At 31.3% G+C, this 21,511-nt stretch overlaps 1 protein-coding gene across 1 annotated transcript in view; it reads left to right on the top strand.

Moving 5' to 3' along the window:
- Positions 1 to 21,089, top strand: part of LOC119610601 (BTB/POZ domain-containing protein kctd15-like) — a 44,745-nt gene extending 23,656 nt beyond the window's left edge. Inside the window, 4 exon segments of the mRNA XM_037965896.1 lie at positions 19,353 to 19,435; positions 19,438 to 19,459; positions 19,527 to 20,029; positions 20,087 to 21,089. Of these exon segments, the coding sequence (XP_037821824.1) occupies positions 19,353 to 19,435; positions 19,438 to 19,459; positions 19,527 to 20,029; positions 20,087 to 20,529 (1,051 nt within the window). The 3' untranslated portion in view covers positions 20,530 to 21,089.
- The last annotated feature ends 422 nt before the right edge of the window (positions 21,090 to 21,511 follow it).

The following is a 21,511-nucleotide window of genomic DNA, read 5'->3' as shown; positions in this document are numbered from 1 at the left end:
ATAGACTAGACTAGACTATAGACTAGACTATAGACTAGACTATAGACTAGACTATAGACTAGACTGTAGACTAGACTATAGACTAGACTATAGACTAGACTATAGACTAGACTATAGACTAGACTATAGACTAGACTATAGACTAGACTATAGACTAGACTATAGACTAGACTATAGACTAACTATAGACTAGACTATAGACTAGACTATAGACTAGACTATAGACTATAGACTAGACTATAGACTAGACTATAGACTAGACTATAGACTAGACTATAGACTAGACTATAGACTAGACTATAGACTAGACTATAGACTAGACTATAGACTAGACTATAGACTAGACTATAGACTAGACTATAGACTAGACTATAGACTAGACTATAGACTAGACTATAGACTAGACTATAGACTAGACTATAGACTAGACTATAGACTAGACTATAGACTAGACTATAGACTAGACTAAGACCTATAGACTAGACTATAGACTAGACTATAGACTAGACTATAGACTAGACTATAAGACTAAGACTATAGACTAGACTAGAGACTAGACTATAGACTAGACTATAGACTAGACTATAAGACGAGACTATAGACTAAGATCTATAGACTAGACTATAGACTAGACTATAGACTAGAACTATAGAACTAGACTATAGACTAAGACCTATAGAACTAGATCTATAGACTAGACTATAGACGAGACTATAGACTAGACTATACTAGACTAGACAGATTAGACTAGACTATAGACGAGACCTATAGAACTAGACCTATAGACTGAGCTATAGACTAGACTATAGACTAGAGTTTATAAGACTAGAACTATAGACTAGACTATAGACGAAGACTATGACTAGACTATAGACTAGACGAGAGACTAGACTATAGACTAGACTATAAGACTAGACTATAGACTAGACTATCGACTAGACTATAGACTAGACTAAGAACTAGACTATAGACTAGACTATAGACTAGACTAATAGACTAGAACTATAGACCTAGACTATAGACTAGACTATAGACTAGGACTATAGACTAGACTATAGAATAGACTATAGACTAGACTATAGACTAGACTATAGACTAGACTATAGACTAGACTATAGACTAGACTATAGACTAGACTATAGACTAGACTATAGACTAGACTATAGACTAGACTATAGACTAGACTATAGACTAGACTATAGACTAGACTATAGACTAGACTATAGACTAGACTATAGACTAGACTATAGACTAGACTAGACTAGACTATAGACTAGACTATAGACTAGACTATAGACTAGACTATAGACTAGACTATAGACTAGACTATAGACTAGACTATAGACTAGACTATAGACTAGACTATAGACTAGACTATAGACTAGACTATAGACTAGACTATAGACTAGACTATAGACTAGACTATAGACTAGACTATAGACTAGACTATAGACTAGACTGTAGACTATAGACTTGACTAGAGACTAGACTTTTCCTCTAAAAATGTGTAAATTTAAGAAAAATTAATCTAAAATTTCTATCACCCACCCTAAAACACCCTGTATATAATGATTGTATTCCTAGTGATGGCCGTATGTTAGGTGGTATTTGAATGCATGTGGCACATACAAGATTGAAGAACAATTTTTTTGCCAATTGTTGTTGTTCTTATTCTTCATATTTTTGATGCTGGCTGAAGTTGTTGTTTTTAGCCACAAAATTAAACATGCCAAGATGGAGAAAAAAATGAGCAGAATAGAAGCGGAAAAAATCCAAACAAAAAAATCAGTAGTATTAAAATAGTAGAAAAGAAGAGGAAGAACATCAGCAGCAAACACAACAAAAACTAATTTTAATGAAGATACATACTATACTCTGTTTAAAATGTTGATGTTGCATATAAACATGCATGCCAGCAGTTTGTATTTATGCAACTCATACTCAGAAGAAAGCAAATGAAAAACAATTGTAATGTGATGGTGGGCCTATGGTAGATATGATAAAGTCTTTCTTTTTAGTGTTGTGCTGCATCACTAGACATGAATGATGATGATGATGGAGTTGTTAGAATTTTTTTTTGTCTTTTTTTTTGTTCAGTCTTCTTGCTGAAGTTGAGTTGTCTATGTTAAGATATTATTTTTTTTGTGCAGCATTTCACTTAGCTACTGCAGTTTGTAGATGGATTTCAAAACAATGGCAAGAAATAAAACAATTGTCTGTTATGGTTGTGTGTTGTTTTTTTTTTTTTTTGTTCTTTTCAACCAGCCTGATCTATTTTTCTTTTATTTTTTTTTTCTGTTGGTATTGAAAACTTAGTGTCAGTTTCTTTAGTTTCAAGTTTCCTAGTTTTTTTTTTTCTTTTTTCTGGGTTTTGTTTGATTTTTTCTTGTTGTTTGTATGAGTATTCAAATGACTACTGTTAGGTTGTTGTTTTTTCTTTTTGCTGCTACATATGACTACTATTATGAACGTTTTCCTTTCATTTGCACAACAAAAGCCTTAGTATTGTTTAATAAAGAGTTTAGGTTCTTTCTATATCGACATATTTTCTTCTTTTGGAAATTTGATTATTGAATGACATATTTGCCAAGACTCATTATCAATGATCAATGTAAATGAGATATGTTAAAGATATTTCGAAAAAATTCTTTAAACCAGAGAAAATTATAAAAGCGCTTTAGTTTTTCATATTATGAATACTTATAGAAAGACAAACAGACAGACATCGATTAATCGTCTGTCTGTTTGTCCGCCTATTCAAAGTCACCTTAAACCAATATTTATAGCTGTTAGATACCCCCAGGTCACCTACTAAAGGTTTTTACTACAATTGAACTTCAATTAACAAAATCGAACAAAGCTAAAACGAACTCTTTTGTTCGTCACAACTAATAGGATGTAATAATACTCAAACAGGATTTTATACAAAAAACTATTATAAACAATTTAAAATATAAAATACCAAACATTAAAAGCTTTATTTTAATATTTCATAATAAATTCCCACACAATATTAAAAATTTTTATTTTTATATATATTAAGTAGTTAATTTGGTTTGAGAAAATATACATATTTTTTAAATGTCATCACGATTATAAGTAAATTTATTTTTTCAGTCGATGTGTTAAATATATGTATGTGTGTGTATTTGCTGAGCAAAAAAAGCCAAAGATTCATTAAAGTAATTAAAAGATAATTAACACATTTTCCAACCATTTTCGCACGTAAGGTGTTGAAGTCAGTTAAACAAGCCAAACACTTTATGATATTAACATATATGTACATATACACAGATACACACACATATATACACATGCAAGAAAACATTTACAAACATAAAGTTAAATACACCTACCAAGAGTTTTTCTGATAGACAATGTATCACTTTATGTTAGTTTTTTGTGTAATAATTGACTACTTTTTACATCCCAGGTAATGCAGATGGTAGTCAGTAGTTACCTAGTATACTAGGGTATAATCACTGAGTAGTTATTTTAACTTTCTTGTCGAGTTAAATAAAGAATTTGGAAACAAATGAATGGTTGTATTGTATAAAGAATCAAATAGTTTTGCGTCAAGGACATTGTCATATTAATATTAATAGCTACAATGCTAACTGCTGGGACTTTTAAGCTTAAATACATACAAACATTTAAAATTAAGCATATTTACTACTACTACTATTACTATATAATTTCGAATATACTCAAACGCATATAAACATGTGAATACACACACTCATACATAAACGCAGGATTTGAATATATGTACATGTGAATAATTTAACTTTACATTTAATGTCTGTCTGAGTAATATGAATACATATTTGCACACTGCAGTTCAGGGGGTGAGGGTATAGATCTAGTGATTTTAGTTATCACTTAGGATTATCTGTAAAGGGAAGAAGATGATGAGTTAAATAAGTACTCCTTAAACAGGCAAAAACTTGGACTTCTTCAGAGATTATATTAGGTTTTTTGAAACAGGATTGACTTCCATAAATCATTAGAATCCTAGTGGACTGTTTAGTTTTTAGTAGTCTAGTCTATCGGTCTGAGGATTGAAGGTTCGATTCCTTCTAGAAACTCCAGATACTGAATATAACAGAAAATTGAATTCAATATAGATACAGACAGACAGATGGAAAGACATATCGATTCCGCTATCTTTAAGGATCCATAATATATATGCTTTTAAAGATCGGATGATTATAGTGTGGTAATTACGAAGTGAATGACTAACTTATATATATCTTTCAAAAAACGTGGAGAGTATAACTGAACTCTAGTTGGTAGGTGATACACCAATGTCTTGTAAAACTGCCAGGTATATGTTTAAATAAAAATGTATAAGTATTTATGTAAAATATGTAAATGAATAGTTATATACATATATGTATGTACATATTTATATTTTAAAATAGCCTGATATGACCAATTAAACTCTATAGAAATATAATGGACATTTACCAGCATATTAACACAGTTACACAAAGCATACATACATATACAAATATACATATACAAATGTATGAATATTTATATGTAAATTTAATATATACGTATGTATATATATGTTATAATATTTCATTATATGTATGTAAATGTTTGTAAATATGTATTTGTGTATAACATACATATACTAGCTCTGTGTTTTTAAATTTGTGTAAGTACGTGTGTAATATGAATAATAAAGAAAAATATTTACTATGATTATAAATATTAAAGTATTTTTCAGTATAAAGTAACTACTATTCGCTAGTAATTTCACTAGTACTTAGTAATGACGAGAGTGTCCATTTCGCATAACTTGTGCTCTTGTGGTAGAGTTTTTGAAGATTTTATGAAAGAGAAAAATAACTTTCTTATTGATAAAGAGCATTTGGGGTAAATTTTAAACCCTACGACCGACCTAGAAAGTTTGAACTGTTCTAACAGACATGTTTTCAGGAAGTTTTCTATTTCAAAATCAGTCCATCACGGATATATGAGCATAATTCCAAAACAAACCAGTATAATATTGTCAAAATTTCAGTTTTTTATCATATGCGAGTACAATAAAAATGTAACAATTATTGTTCTGTTATTGAAAACGCTAACGAAAAGTCAGGGATGGAATGATGTAAAATTAAAAAAAAAAAAAAAAAACAAGTAAGAAATTATAATCGGGCGAGACCGACTACACTTGTTACAAAAATAAAATGTGATTTAGTTTTCATAATAAAGCTTTTAAGTTGAACTGTACCTTTCCTCAGTTATACTTACGCCATTTATTGTTAAATAAAATTGTGAATATTTAAGTAAAATTTTGAAGGGGGCTTTGTATAGGGGCTATGATCAAATGAAACCCCATAATTATAAAATTCATGAGGGTCATCAAGGCAAGTATAGAACTTGGCTTTGCAGCTTTTTGTTGAGATACGAGTATATTAAACATAATTATGAACTTTAAAGCCCTACTCGGCGGGTTCAGTTGTATGGGGGCTAGGTGAAATAATGGACCGATGTTAACCATTTTCAATAAACTTCGTCTCCGGTACCATGGAAGATCATATGTCAAATTTCATTGAATTATTTTCAAAATGCGACTCAGAAAATGATTCTAAGCCGTTTGGTATACTTTAAGGTGGGTATAGGACCAATATTATTGTGCGTTACAAACATCAGCACAAACCCAATATACCCTCCCCCACTAAAGTGTTGGAGGTTACAAATATAATTTTAGTATGAATTCACAGTCGCGCATGACCAACCATATAATACCCTACACCAGTGAGTATGGTAAAAATTTGGATTATTTTTTTAAATTCCGGGTCACTTTTACTTATTGTTGAGAAATAGATGTGGATTTCGGACCTTCAAGTCATTTTCTGAAGGGGAATTTGTATGGGGGCTGGGGTCAAAAGGGTCGGCAATGTCATTTGAGCTTCTTTAAAACTAAATTTTGCCGATCTTTGTTGACATACTGGAATATTTAACAAAATTATTAGCTCAATAGCCCTATTCGGGGAGCACGGTTGTATTGGAGCTAGGCGAAATAATGGTCCGATTTTAACCATTTTCAAAAGCGTTTATCTTTGGGTCGAAAGAAGAATATGTGCCAAATTGCAACCTGTAGAGTGCGCACAAGCTTTACATAGACAAACAGACGGACATAGCTAAGTCGACTCAGAAAGTGATTTTGAGCCAATTGGTATACTTTTAGGTGAGTGTAGGACCAATATTTTTGGGTATTACAAACATCAGCACAAAAGCATTATACCCTCCCCACTATAGTGGTGTAGGGTATAAATACGATTTTTACTCTTAATCACTTATACCCTAAATTTAGCCTATACATTGTATTTCAATTGAAATGGTCTTTATAATTTCAGCGTTTTTGTTAGTCAGCCAATTAATGTATTGTTTTCTGAAATAACCAACATTCTAAGGACGAATATTACATACTTTTACACAATACTAATCACATCAATGCAAACCCAAATAAGCATTTCTTCAGCCACGACCGGCCTTGGCATTTAATATCAAAAATAAAATGGAACTTTTGAAATTATTAAAAATTTAGATATCGAATGTAAAAAATCAAAGTTCAGAGCTAAAGTTTCAGTTCAACTGTAACAAATTGTTCCATGTTAAATGAATCTAGGTTTTGCTAGAAACAATTTAGGACAAATATTTAATGTGTTTGATATACGGTTAAGAACTTTTGATATTACCTCTTAGCGGTACTCCAAATCCTTTTATCCATTCTAGTAATTTAAAATCTTTCTGAATTTAAACTAAACCTCTAAGATTTACTGGGTTTGTAGCGATTGTACATTAATGAGTTTAGGTTATAACATGTTGCCATTGTTTAGATATTTACTCTGCTAGTTTAGTGCAATTTAATGCCAAATTTGCAACTTGTTTTTGGTATTTCAGAAATGTTGTAAATTTCAATCTACAACGTTAATAGAATGTTTTATAGGTTCATTAGAGTTAATTTTGTAATGTTGTACTACACATACATAGGATAAAGCATAAAGAAAATTCCATGATAGGAAATTAAAGTTTTTATTAAGTTATTTTTTTACTTATTTTTTATTAATAAAATTTTATCTATATGTTTAATTGTCTATAATTTACAAGAAAAAATATAATTTTATATTGATATATAAAATATTTTCTTTCTTTTTTTATTCAATATCCAAATCAAAAAATCAATGTATGTAACATACATATCTATGTAATAAAATTTTCCCTATATCAAAACAAAATCTTCTCTACCACAAACTATTAATTGTGTAAACTTTGACTAAAATTCTTAAAGTTCTTTTCTATAGAATTTTATAACTTTAGGCATTTGGTATGCATACTACACAGGACTAAACATAACCATACACATACACCCACATAGAGAAACTAACATCCGACTACTTACACTCATAGAAAAAGAAAATAGAAAACATTCAATAAGATCCCTGAGGAGGTCTGATGTGAACACATACTAACTAAACTTTAAAACAACAGCAATAATAAGTATAACAAGAGTAACAACAATTACACCAAAAGGTTTTTATATTTAAGAATGGGTTAGTATCGTAGTATTGGTGTATAAGAGTTGTAAGTCAAGTCAAAATAAAAGAAGTTGTAAAAGAATCAAAATTCTCGAATTACAAGGCACCAATACAACCCTTTTAAATAACTTTTAAATAACTTGTCACTTTATTGTCCCTATGTAGTTCACAGTAGCCTTCTTAGTGTCCCTAAGTAATTTAGACAGAAGTCACATTAAAAATTAAATTTAGAAAGTAGTTATTTGACTCACCAAAAGTAATGCATGGCAGAGTTATTAGTCCATTTATAGTCTGTAAATGAAAAATATCGAAAATGGTAAAAAGCTAAATCACTACATCGAGAAAGTTTTCCTGAACTGCAGGGTATATTTAACATCAGTATGTCTCTGTGTGTGCGTGTGTATGCATTTGATTCCTTTGAGCATGAGTTGATGTTTTGCCATCTTTTCTTCTTTATGGTTTTGGGCTAAAACGAAGTAATTTTGTTGAATGCCCTAAAATCAGAGCATAACCAAAATTCAATTGGTTAAGGACAAAAAAAGAAGAAAAGAGCTAAAAAAACTAAACTCCCAAAAAGTGTATAAACCAAGAGAAGCAAAAGAAATAAATATTGAAGTAAAAAAATAGAAAATTTAACAGTTGAAAATATGGAGGATAAATAAGAAATATTAGGAACTAAAGAACTATAAAATATATATGTTTTGAAGATCCAAAAAGATCTTAGATCTTGAAAGACATATGAAGAAAGATCAAAGAAAATGGTAGAAAATAATAGATGTAGTTAATGATCGTGTTATACGACCTATAGGATCTTGCATAGGATTTATTCTTTTGCATCCTTAATAAAACAAAATTATATTGAACAATTGGTCGATATTTCCAAAATAAAAATACTTTTCAAGAGGATCAATAGAGCTGATCATTAAATTTTTTCTGCACTGGAAAAGAGTGGATGAAAAATTGTTCAAATTAGAGCTGCTTTTTTTGATAAACAAATAACTGAGTAAGAAATCTTGCTTTCACTATCAATAGAATCTTGGGATCATTAAATGTTTTCCACTGACAAGTGATATATAATACTGCATGATCAGCAATATCAAAATTAATTCAAAATCTTACATTCTAAAGTTAAGAGAGACTTGCAAGGAATCAGAAGAAGACTTTCGTTATAGAGTGAAGATTTTTAGAACCGATCACTAAATTTCTCTTAACTGATAAGAGAAGTAAAAACTTGATCAAACTAAAACAAAGCTAACTTAAAACTTACTTCACTGCTAAACATTGCTTTCAAAGACACAAAACAATATTCCGACCCTACAGCAGTTTCTGTTTAATTTAATATATTTTCTCTTACATATATACATTGTTTATATACATACATATGTATATATGTTTTATATAATATATACATACTTATACATATTATAAAAATGCATTTGATGTGCTTTTTTATGCAAAGGTTGTTTTTTTTTTTTTGTATATTCTGCTATTCCTGCAGCCTTTGGGGGTCAGGTGTGGTTGAATATCACATACTCCTGCATATATTTAGTTGGCTATTCATTTTTTAAGCTAGGGTTTTGGGTGGCGGCTATTGATAAATTGGGTGGTGGTGGCGTTGGTGGTACTGTTGCTGTTAGTGCTGTTGGTAACTAAAGCCTTAGGCAAGGAAATGAATCAAAGGAGAGCTATATATTTTTTATATATACATCCACACACACATCCATAAATATATTTTCTACATGCATGTCGGTATATATTCATTTATAAAAAAAGCCCGAATTTCATTTATTACATTTAATGTTTTTTGTTTTCTCTGTGTATGTGCTTTTTTTATCACAAGAATGTAGAAATATATTTAATATACCTGAGGTAAAATGAAAGGTTAAACAATGTTTAATTGAAAGAAAAGTTAATGTCACTATGTCTGTGTGTGTGTGTGGATGTGTGGATGTGTCTGTAGGAATTCAGGCTCAAATAAATTATTATTTTCCATATGTTGGTTATGAAAGTTGTGTGTAAATTTAATGGAATGGTATATTAAAAGGAAATGTTTACATTACCAATAACTTCCAAAAATTGCGAGAAAATATTAGTTCTACACCCGGCCTAATATATGTATAACGATCTACACAGAAACAACTGTCTAATTGTCTGTATCTATGTCTGTATCTATATCTGTTTGTATGTCAGTCTGTTTAACTATCAGTCTATCAGTCATTCATCCATCAGTCATCTATCTATCTATCTAATCTATCTATCTATCTATCTATCTATCTATCTATCTATCTATCTCTATCTATCTATCTATCTACTCTATCTATCTATCTATCTATCTATCTATCTATCTATCTTCTATCTATCTATCTATCTATTATCTATCTATTATCTATCTATCTATCTAGCTATCTATCTATCTAATCTATCTACTTCTATCTATCTATCTATCTATCTATCTATCTATCTATCTATCTATCTATCTATCTAGTCTATCTTCTATCTATCTATCTATCTATCTATCTATCTATCTATCTATCTTCTACTATCTATCTATCTATCATATCTATCTAGCCTATCTCTATCTATCTATCTATCTATCTATCTATCTATCTATCTATCTATCTATCTATCTATCTATCTATCTATCTATCTATCTATCTATCTATCTATCTATCTATATCTATTCTATCTATCTATCTATCTATCTATCTATCTATCTATCTATCTATCTATCTATCTATCTATCTATCTATCTATCTATCTATCTATCTATCTATCTATCTATCTATCTATCTATCTATCTAATCTACTATCTATCTATATATCTATCTATCTATCTATCTATCTATCTATCTATCTATCTATCTATCTATCTATCTATCTATCTATCTATCTATCTATCTATCTATCTATCTATCTATCTATCTATCTACTATCTATCTATCTATCTATCTATCTATCTATCTATCTATCTATCTATCTATGCGAGCGAGCGAGAGAGCGAGCGAGCGAGCGAGCGAGCGAGCGAGCGAGCGAGCGAGCGAGCGAGCAGCGACGATCTAGAGCGAGCGAGCGAGCGAGCGAGCGATCTAGCGAGCGATCGCTAGATCGATTATCGAGCTAGCTATGCGATCGATCTAGCGATCTATCGATCTATGCTATCTATCTATCTATCTATCTATATATCTATAACTATCTATCTATCTATCTATCTATCTATATCTATCTAGCTATCTATCTACTATCTATCTATCTATCTATCTATCTATCTATCTATCTTACACTAGCGAAAGACATTTTTATCTTTTAAAGGAAACCTTTTTCTAAAGAAAATATTAAAACTGCAAAACGCATTTTTGCAGAAAATTTTCTGTTTCATGATTATAACTGGAATTTTATACCTTATTAAAATTTCTCCGAATATTGCTATAATTATCCCCCAAACAAACCATAACACACTCATTGCCAACAAAACGCTTCAAACTAAATTATTTCTACATGAGAAATAATTCAAACAGCAAATAAAAAAACTTTTTAAATTCCTTTTTTAAAATTAACAAAAACAAGCATTTCATGAGCAAGAGCAAGACTCTATAAATTTAACTTAACGAAATCTTATGCATGTCATCCTACAGCTATGAAAATCCGAAAAAAATACACATTTCATGAATATTAGTCCTTTATATTATTTCGCCAAGTACAAGTAAATACAAGACCTTAATTCACCTTTCAGCCTTAAACCAATATTACAAAAAAAAGCAGAATTGGATTTCTTAAAAAAATAATAAAAGAAACAAAAAAAAAATAAAAGAGTTGTACGAATTTATTGTTCTTCATTTGCCAGCTATCGTCTGTCTCATCAACAAAAATGATTTAATTCGTACGAGTATGAGACGACACATTGGTTACTTTTCCTTTGGGTACTAAGTATAAGGCAAGGGAAACCCATTGAGTTTGTGAGTTTGTTTGAAAAGGAATGTCTAAGAGCGTGTATGTGTGTGTGTGTGGGAGGAGATTAAAGAGCTAAAAGGCTGTTATAAAAACAAAACAATACTACGAACCAACAAGAACTAAGGCAACATCAGCAACGACACTGACAATAATAATGATGATGATGATGATGAGGAGAAGCATAACAATGATATGGAGGTTGGCTATGTTGTTGATGATAATGATGATGTTGAACTAAACCAAACAAAATGAAATGAGAACCCATCCAATTTGCTGTTGGCTATAAATTCTTCTTAACTTTTCCTAAGGACATTTTGTGATTTGTGTTTGGTTCATTTCTTTTCCTTTACAACGCTCTTTTTTCTCTTCAGTTCTGTTTTGTGCTTCTTTACATATAATGCTGTTGTTTTGCTGTTGATATGTATGATGTTGTTTTAGTTTTCGTGTTATTATTGTTTTGTGTTTTTTTCGTTTTTTCTTACTTTATCTCCTGTTGCATATGTTTGTTCCTGTTGGTTAGGATATGAAGATGATGATGAAAATGTTTGAAAAACAACAACTATTTTAGCCTTTATCTGTACATGTGTTAGTTTAAAGCATTATGAGTACTTTAGTCGACAATATATACGAAATAATCGTGTAACTTTTCAGAAAAAGGGAATAAAGATAAAATGTTTTCTGGATGAAATGGCAAAATCAATTAACCACTACTCCAAAATGTAAACAAAAGTTCAGACTTTCAAGGTGCCCGTAGTATCAATATAACCCTTGAACAGAGAAGGTTTATCAGTATCTTGTAATGAACCATTAAGACGCAATTTTGAAAATAACGATTTTAAGGACCCATTTTGAAATGATTAATATAATATTCAACTAACTTTTCCTTTCATTTTCACATTTGACTTGATTTGTTTTCTTTAAAACAATTATTTGCAACAAAAAAAATTGTTCATTAATTCTAATTTTTTATTTATAAAATACATAGAAAGTTTATATGTAAAGTATGTATGTAAGTAAAAGTCAATAATAAAAGAGATACATGTTTAAATATTTTAATAAATTATCTTATCGTTGGTTTGTTTTTTACATACTATACAAATATGTGCATCAGGGATGGGAAATTCAGTCAGTTTTTGTCCAAGACATCTTAAGTACTATTTCTATGTTATAAAAGCTGGCAATGAAATCCAGAGACTAGTTAACAGGTTATTCTATAAACTAATTCGTAGTTCAATAGACTAGTCAATATATTTGCCTATATAATGGTTAATATACTAGTCCGTAGACTAGTCAATACTATAGTTAATGGAAAGGTCCACTGACAAGTCAATAGGTTAGTGCATTGACCAATCTAGTGTATTGACTAGTCTATGGAAAAGTCGTTAATCTTGTATACTGATCAGTTTATGAACAAGTATATTGACTAGCCTATAGACTCGTTTATTGTCTAGTCTATTAACTAGACTATTATAAGTCTATCCTATAGACTAGACCATAGGATAGACTAGACTAGTCAATATACTTATTATAGATTGGTCGAAAGACCAAAAACTAGTCCACAGACTGGTCAATAAACTAGTCACTGCATTAGTTCATTGACAAGTCGATGGCCTACACATTAGTCCATACTTTAGTGACTAGTCAATATATTAGTGCATAGACTGTCCTATAGATCAATCTATGGACTAGTTTATTCACTAGTCTAATATATTGACTAGTCTATGGAAAAGTTTATAATCTAGTCTATTGATCGATCTATAGACTAGTCTATGAACAAGTATATTGACTAGCTTGTGGACTAGCCTATGGACTGCTCTATTGACTAATCTAATAACCAGACTATTCTTGTCTATACACTGGTCAATAAACTAGTCTATAGATCAGACAACAATCGAGTCACTGTAAAGGTCCATGGGCAAGTCCATAGGCTAGGGTAAATAGAATAGACTATTAAATAGACTAGTCCATGACTAGTCACTAAATCAGTCTATAGAATTTTCAATATATAATTTCGTAGACTAGTCAGGAGACCTTTACTTCGTATATTTTAGTACTTTTTCAAAATTGAAATTATCCATGCTTGATGTGCATCCCAGTAACTCATATGGAGCTTTTTGGGGGAAATCAAAAATGGTACTTTGTTAAAATAAGAAGACAAAACAAACAAATGAACCCATACAACCAACATAAGGTTACTCTACCCAATAGTTTTGCAGAAAGTCAAAACGTCCTTTTTGAATAGTATTTTTTCCCTAAAGTACTATTTGTAAAACCGGCACTTTAGTATTCCAAAGTAATGCAGAGAAAAGTCAATCAGTCCTATATTGTCCCTAAATAAATTCGCAGAAACGTTACGTTAGTACCCCTAAGTATTCCACAATGAAGTCATTTAAAACTTTATCTTATACTTCAAGAAAGTAGTTATTTTTGCTACCAGAAGTAATCTATTGCAGAATCGAAGAGAATTGTGATCATTTGCAATGGGTCCACTAAATTCTTTCCAAGTCTTACGCATGTTAAATATCCGCCAGTGAAAAGTAAAATTACTAGTTGAGACCCATCGAACTGCAAGGTACAATTGAGGGTTATAATGTCATTGTATATGTGTCTCCTCTACTAGCGTGTGTATGTGTAATATTCTTCTTTTCGTTTTACACAAACCAAAAATTTCTTAAGGCACTTTAAAATTGAGATAAGGTCTTTTGCCTGCAAAACTTTTTCACTTTATTCTAGAGTATGTTTGTGTTTGAGTTCTTTTTTTTAATATTTGTTACTACTAACACATACATGCTCATATCTGTAAGGAGTAAAAAATTGTTCAAAAACCTGCACTTGTATAGATTGAGAAACAAATACACTTGAATGAATATACAAACCAAAATACATGGATGTTAAAAGGCATCATATGAATCTAGTAACTGGTATGAGTCTAACAACATATGATATCAGACAAACAAATACAATCTACACAAAACTTACTATCCCTAAGAAACCAAACGAAACTTTTTCCCCATTTTCCTATGAGCAAGCAATAATATCTTTGTATGTGTTTCAGTATTTAAAGGAATGCTCTTGTAGGTGTATGTAACTACTTATGTGGAAGAGACTAGAAAGAACTAATTTTCAATTTTATATTCCCCAAGTGTGCATTGTAAATCGAAACGAAATGAAATGAACGATTTTTGGTCTAGAGTTTATGGTTTTATTCTAGGTCTTCTACGGCCTCTCAATAGCTGAGACTGACTGACTAAATGTTAGGCAAGTTGGTTTGGCTGCATGGTTGGTTATATGGCTAGATATTTAGTCGTAGTTAATTGCTTAAGGGTTTGTTAGGTTTTTCTTTTCTTTTGCTCTGTAGAGGGTTTGTAGTTGTTGTTTTATAAAAACTAAAAGATATGAGTTTATATGTGTGTATGTGTCTGTGTGAGCAAAGTTAACAAAAACACCAGCTCCAGTATGTAGTGGTTTAGCCCATGGAGTAACAAAACAAAAAGAAAACAATATGTAAAAATGGATAAAAATATGAGGGAAATAGGAAACAATCTCGAAGACTCAACCACCCAATAGATTAGAATGCTTATGTGTTTATGATAATATACGCTTTAAAAAGAAGAAAGTGGCAGAATTGATAACTAACTGAAATCAAAAGAGGTTCTATACCGTTTTGCACAATTTCCTGTAATAAGTCCGTTAGTTAGTTAGTTAGTTAGTTAGTTAATTAGTTAGTTAATTAGTTTGTTAGTTAGTTAGTTAGTTAATTAGTTAGTTATTAGTTAGTTAATTTAGTTAGTTAGTTAGTTAGTTCGTTCGTTAGTTATTAGTTCGTTAGTTAGTAGTTAGTTAGTTAGTTAGTTAGTTCGTTCGTTCGTTAGTTCGTTCTTACGTTAGTTAGTTAGTTCGTTAGTTCTTCTTAGTTCGTTAGTTCGTTTCGTTCGTTTAGTTAGTTAGTTCTTTCGTTCGTTAGTTCGTTCGTTCGTTCGTTAGTTCGTTCGTTCGTTATTCAGTTCGTTCGTTCGTTTCGTTCGTTCGTTCGTTCGTTTTCGTTCGTTTCGTTCGTTCGTTCGTTCTTTCGTTCGTTCGTTCGTTGTTCGTTCGTTCGTTCGTTCGTTTCGTTCGTTCGTTCGTTCGTTGTTCGTTCGTTCGTTCGTTCGTTTCGTTCGTCGTTTTCGTTTCGTTCGTTCGTTCGTTCGTTCGTTCGTTCTTCGTTCGTTCGTTTCGTTCGTTCGTTCGTTCGTTCGTTCGTTCGTTCGTTCGTTCGTTCGTTCGTTCGTTCGTTCTTTCGTTCGTTCTTCGTTCTTCGTTTCGTTTCGTTTCGTTCGTTCGTTCTTTCGTTCGTTCGTTCGTTCGTTCGTTCGTTCGTTCGTTCGTTCGTTTCGTTCGTTCTTCGTTCGTTTTCGTTCGTTCGTTCGTTCGTTCGTTCGTTGTTCGTTCGTTCGTTCGTTCTCGTTTCGTTCGTTCGTTCGTTCGTTCGTTCGTTCGTTCGTTCGTTCGTTCGTTCGTTCGTTCGTTCGTTCGTTCGTTCGTTCGTTCGTTCGTTCGTTCGTTCGTTCGTTCGTTCGTTTCGTTCTTCGTTCGTTCGTTCGTTCGTTCGTTCGTTCGTTCTTCGTTCGTTCGTTCGTTCGTTCGTTCGTTCGTTCGTTCGTTCGTTTCGTTCGTTCGTTCGTTCGTTCGTTCTTCGTTCGTTCGTTCGTTCGTTCTTTCGTTCGTTCGTTCGTTCGTTCGTTCGTTCGTTTCGTTCGTTCGTTCGTTCTTCGTTCGTTCGTTTTCGTTTTCGTTCGTTCGTTCGTTCGTTCGTTCGTTCTCGTTCGTTCGTTCGTTCGTTCGTTCGTTCGTTCGTTCTTCGTTCGTTCGTTCGTTCGTTCGTTTTCGTTCGTTTTCGTTCGTTCGTTCGTTCTTCGTTCGTTCTTCGTTCGTTCGTTCGTTCGTTCGTTTTCGTTCGTTCGTTCGTTGTCCCTGCCTCTGCCGGCCCCTTTTTCCTCCCCCCCTTTCCTCTTCTTCGGGCCTCCTTTCCTTTCTTTTCTCCTTCCCCCCCGCCCGTCTTCTAACTTAAATAAATGTGAAAATATGAATCAAAAGAAACGAATAGGACTTTTTTTTTGCTTCGATTCACATTGACTTGGTTGACTTAACTTGAGCTAAATAGAATAGAGTTAGTTGAGAAAATGTTGTTGTTTTAGTTGCAATAGTATTAGTTGTATTATTGTTACCGTAGTTGTTGTAACTCTTAGTTATTCCAACTAAATGCCAACGGCAATATTTCTTCTTCGTCTACACGTATCTCATCATTATCATCATCCTGCTCAGCTTCATAGTAGAAGACTTTTTCCACATTATCATCGTACTCATCAGCATCATCATCGTCATTATTGCTGTTGCAGCAACAGCAGTAATATTAAACCCACACACAAATGTTGCAGTAGTAAGAGTGTGAATGTTGGAGTATTTCGGTTGCATGTACAATATCATAGTAAATGAGTGAGTAAGTGAGCAGAGGGTGTTTTCTTTGCCAATAGGCTTTTTGGGTTGTATGTATATTTATTTTTTTTTTCTTCCTTTTGGTAAATAGTCTATATTGTCGTTGCTGCTTTTTCTTGTTGTTTTTTCTTATCCTCGAGGCTTTCAACCGTAAGGTTTTTGTCTATGCTGAACTTTGTGCTAAATATTTGTTTAATACTGCGCTAATATGTTACGCTTTTCTAAAGCTTTTGTTTTAGTTTACAATTCTTCCCTCTTCTTACTTGGTTTCTGTTTGCACCCATGTACCTTTTGTTGCAATATCAATCTCGTTACTGCGACATAGAGAAAGAGTATAACAGCAGCAGCAAAGGCAACAACTACAACAGCATTTTCCCTCATTTTGTTTTTAGTGCCTTTAAGGGTTTAAAGCTTAAAATGTCATGTTGTTTTTTTCTACACCACTACTTACTACTTTGCTCGATATGACTTTACTATTCTATTCCAATCCATTCTATGTTATATTATCTACATCCTGATTACCTAAGGGAATTTATTTTATTAGTTTTTTTTTTTGTTTTAATGTTTTTTGAATAAAACTCTTCTAATTTGTATTTTGGAAAATTTTTTGTTTGATAAAGGATCACAGTATAAGTTTGTTGTTTGTAGCAAGTTAGTCTGTATGTGTCTGTATAAAAAATTAGTTTTTAAAACAACTAAATATTTAGCAAGCATGGAACCCGGAAGTTCAGGGTGTTTATGCCACTTCAAATATAACCTGTAGGATTAACTGCTTGCTAAATAACATATTCATAGAGCGGTAAATTATAAAATACCTACTCTCTAGACTACTTAGGTACACTAAAGTAATGACTAACTACCTCTTCACATTACTTAGAGACATTTAGGTGGATATGAACTTTCTCTTTATATTAAAAAGTGTATCAATATGACAAGTCTTTCAAAGTTATAAAAATTTAAGTCAATGCAATAGTTATCAAAGTATTTTCTAAAATGGATACATTAACTCCATTTAAAACTGCAGGAAAACTGAACCACATGTCATGATTACATGTTAGAAATCTGTAGAGTTACTTTATGTATTAAAACATTAATGAGAGTTAAAATAAATATTTATCTTTTGTAAATTTTATAAAATTCTTAACATTTATACATACACACCCCTTTTCCACCCACTCCATTCCTTCGTCAACTCTTACCAATCAATAGCCCTACCATTATAATATATATTTTTTTATTTTTGCTGTTCTATATTACTTTAGTTTTCGTCATACAACGTTATAAAGGAATGAAGAAAAAAGGTTTAGCTTAAACTGAAATATGCCTTAAGGTGATCACAATGTATACAAGAACCAAAAATAAATCGCATGTGAATGTCAGACCAATAAGTTTCTCAAGTTTTTAGGCCACAAAGCTCATCTTTCCGTAAATATAAAGAAATGGTGGTGGTGTGTGTGTAAAAGTGTTTCAGGCGATTTTTTAAAATAATTTTAAAAACTTGTAAAAGAAACGAATACTTGTGTAAATGGTTACTTTTCGTAAGATAAGACTTTTTCAAAAAAAACTTATTCGAATAATGAAAGAATTTTAGGTTCTAAAAGGAAAAGTTTCATTTTATTAACACATAAACTGTTACTTTTGAAAGGACTAACTAACTAACTAACTAACTAACTAACTACTAACTAACTAACTAACTAACTAACTAACTAACTAACTAACTAACTAACTAACTAACTAACTAACTAACTAACTAACTAACTAACTAACTAACTAACTACTAACTAACTAACTAACTAACTACTAACTAACTAACTAACTAACTAACTAACTAACTAACTAACTAACTAACTAACTAACTAACTAACTAACTAACTAACTAACTAACTAACTAACTAACTAACTAACTAACTAACTAACTAACTAACTAACTAACTAACTAACTAACTACTAACTAACTAACTAACTAACTAACTAACTACTAACTAACTAACTAACTAACTAACTAACTAACTAACTAACTAACTAACTAACTAACTAACTAACTAACTAACCTAACTAACTACTAACTACTAACTAACTAACTAACTAACTAACTAACTAAACTAACTAACTACTACTAACTAACTAACTAACTAACTAACTAACTAACTAACTAACTAACTAACTAACTAACTAACTAACTAACTAACTAACTAACTAACTAACTAACTAACTAACAAAAAAGCCTTACACAAAGCACTTCAGTTTTAAAAATTCCTTGGACTTTTAGTGAAAAAAAAGATTATACAGAAAGTTTACTCGTCTAAAAACTTATTTTAAATTCCTTTTAAATGGTTAACTTAACTTCTCAAATTTATTTTATTTGTTTTTCAGAAAAAAATGCGATATGGATCGAGAGCGAGAAAGAGAAAACAAATCGTTGGAACCTAGGGATTTGTCAGCTACTGGTAGAATATATGCAGAAATGATATCAAAATTAGGTAAACAATAATAAACAACTATTTATCTATATAAATCAATTAACCTTAAGAATATTTCCCTTTACAGCGCCTCTCCCACAGTCTCACCAACGATTTCCAATTCCAGCTCACCCACACCTACACCCCCAGCCAGTTCAGCAGTAACACCTTTAGGTTTACCGCCTGGTACGGTGGGTTCTGTTAGTGGTACTTCGGCGTCGGCCAGTACAGCGGGATCTGCTGGTAGTGCGGCTTCCTATTTACATGCGAATCATAAACCAATAACGGGTATACCTTGTGTAGCGGCTGCCTCACGTTATACCGCACCTGTGCACATTGATGTGGGTGGCACTATATACACCAGTTCTCTAGAAACATTGACCAAATATCCCGATTCAAAATTGGCCAAATTATTTAATGGTTCCATACCCATTGTTTTGGATTCGCTAAAGCAACATTATTTTATAGATCGAGATGGTGGCATGTTTAGGCATATTTTGAATTTTATGAGAAATTCGAGACTGTTAATAGCGGATGATTTTCCAGATTTGGAGCTGTTGTTAGAAGAGGCGCGTTATTTTGAAGTAGAACGTGAGTATTTGGGGTTTAAGTTATGGGAAAAAATTTGTTTAATTAATTTCATTTTAGCCATGATTAAACAATTAGAAAGCATGCGCAAAGATCGTGTACGTAATGGCAACTATTTGGTGGCGCCGCCCACACCCCCGGCACGCATTAAAACAAGTCCACGAGCGTCCACTCATACAGAATACAACTATGAAGTGGTGGCTTTACATATATCACCCGATTTGGGTGAACGCATTATGCTCTCAGCCGAACGTTCGCTACTAGACGAAGTTTTTCCCGAAGTCAATCAAGCCACACAAACCAGTCGCAGTGGTGTGTCCTGGAATCAAGGCGATTGGCGTCAAATCATACGTTTCCCGCTCAATGGTTATTGTAAACTCAACTCTGTACAGGTGCTAACAAGGCTTTTAAATGCCGGCTTTACCATCGAGGCCAGCACAGGCGGTGGTGTAGAGGGTCAACAGTTTTCCGAATATTTACTTGTAAGACGTATACCAATGTGATAAACTGGAATAGATGTTAATGATGATGATGATGATGTCGATGACTTTGAAGAGGTTTAATGTAATTTATGTTATAAAAAACGTAAAACTAATTAATTTTTAAATTTAAATGTGTTTAAGAGAACAACAACAAAGTTTTTTAAGGATTTTTTTTAGAGAAAACTCTGTATAACTTTAAACTAATTGTATGGTTTGCAAAATAATTTGCTAAAAGCAAAAATCAAATATACAATACTACAAACAATAGACAAGTTTAAAATGATATAAATAAAAAAGGAAAAAAAAGAAAATATTAAATTAAGGTAGAAAAGAGTTTTTGTGCAACATACATACCACATAGATACTCCAAAAAAGTCATTTTATAATAAAATAAAGAAAAATATTTTAAAAGAATTTAATAAAAACTCAAACAGTAAGGATATTCTATTTGACAACAAGTTTTACTTCCATACATCCTTAATTTCTTTAAATTACCATTTATTCCTTTTTTTTCTATCTAAATCATTAAAGAACTATTTTCTTAGCTAAATTGTTTATTAAAAAAAAAAAAATATTACTTAAATTATTTTTAAATTCTTCTTCACTTTTTCTTTTGTAAAATATTCTAAACAATTTGTATTTATTTAGTTATAAGTTCTAGTTGCTTAAATTTAATTTGTCTTAATATTTATATATTAATTTTATAGTTAAAGCCAATTTCTTAAAAGTAAAACATTTTTTATAAACTCTTACATACAAATAACTTATTCATAGTAAAATATTTGCTAAAGAAATTGAGATTTTTAAATGATTCTTAAACAAAATAATTATAAAAAGTATACAAAGAAATAATAAAAAATCTATGTAATTTTTCTAAGTGTAGTTCCATCTTAAACATAAATAACATTAATAAAACACAAAAAAACAGTTGTATCCGTGTAAGCAATTTAAATGTTCTAATTTGAACATAAAAACAATAAAGAAATTTAAAATATAAAAAGTG

Source organism: Lucilia sericata, unplaced genomic scaffold, assembly GCF_015586225.1.
Source record: "Lucilia sericata isolate MDLA Ls3-8-SP2 unplaced genomic scaffold, ASM1558622v1 Contig001242F_arrow, whole genome shotgun sequence".
NCBI lineage: Eukaryota > Metazoa > Arthropoda > Insecta > Diptera > Calliphoridae > Lucilia > Lucilia sericata.
This window is presented reverse-complemented; position numbering and strand designations above follow the sequence as displayed.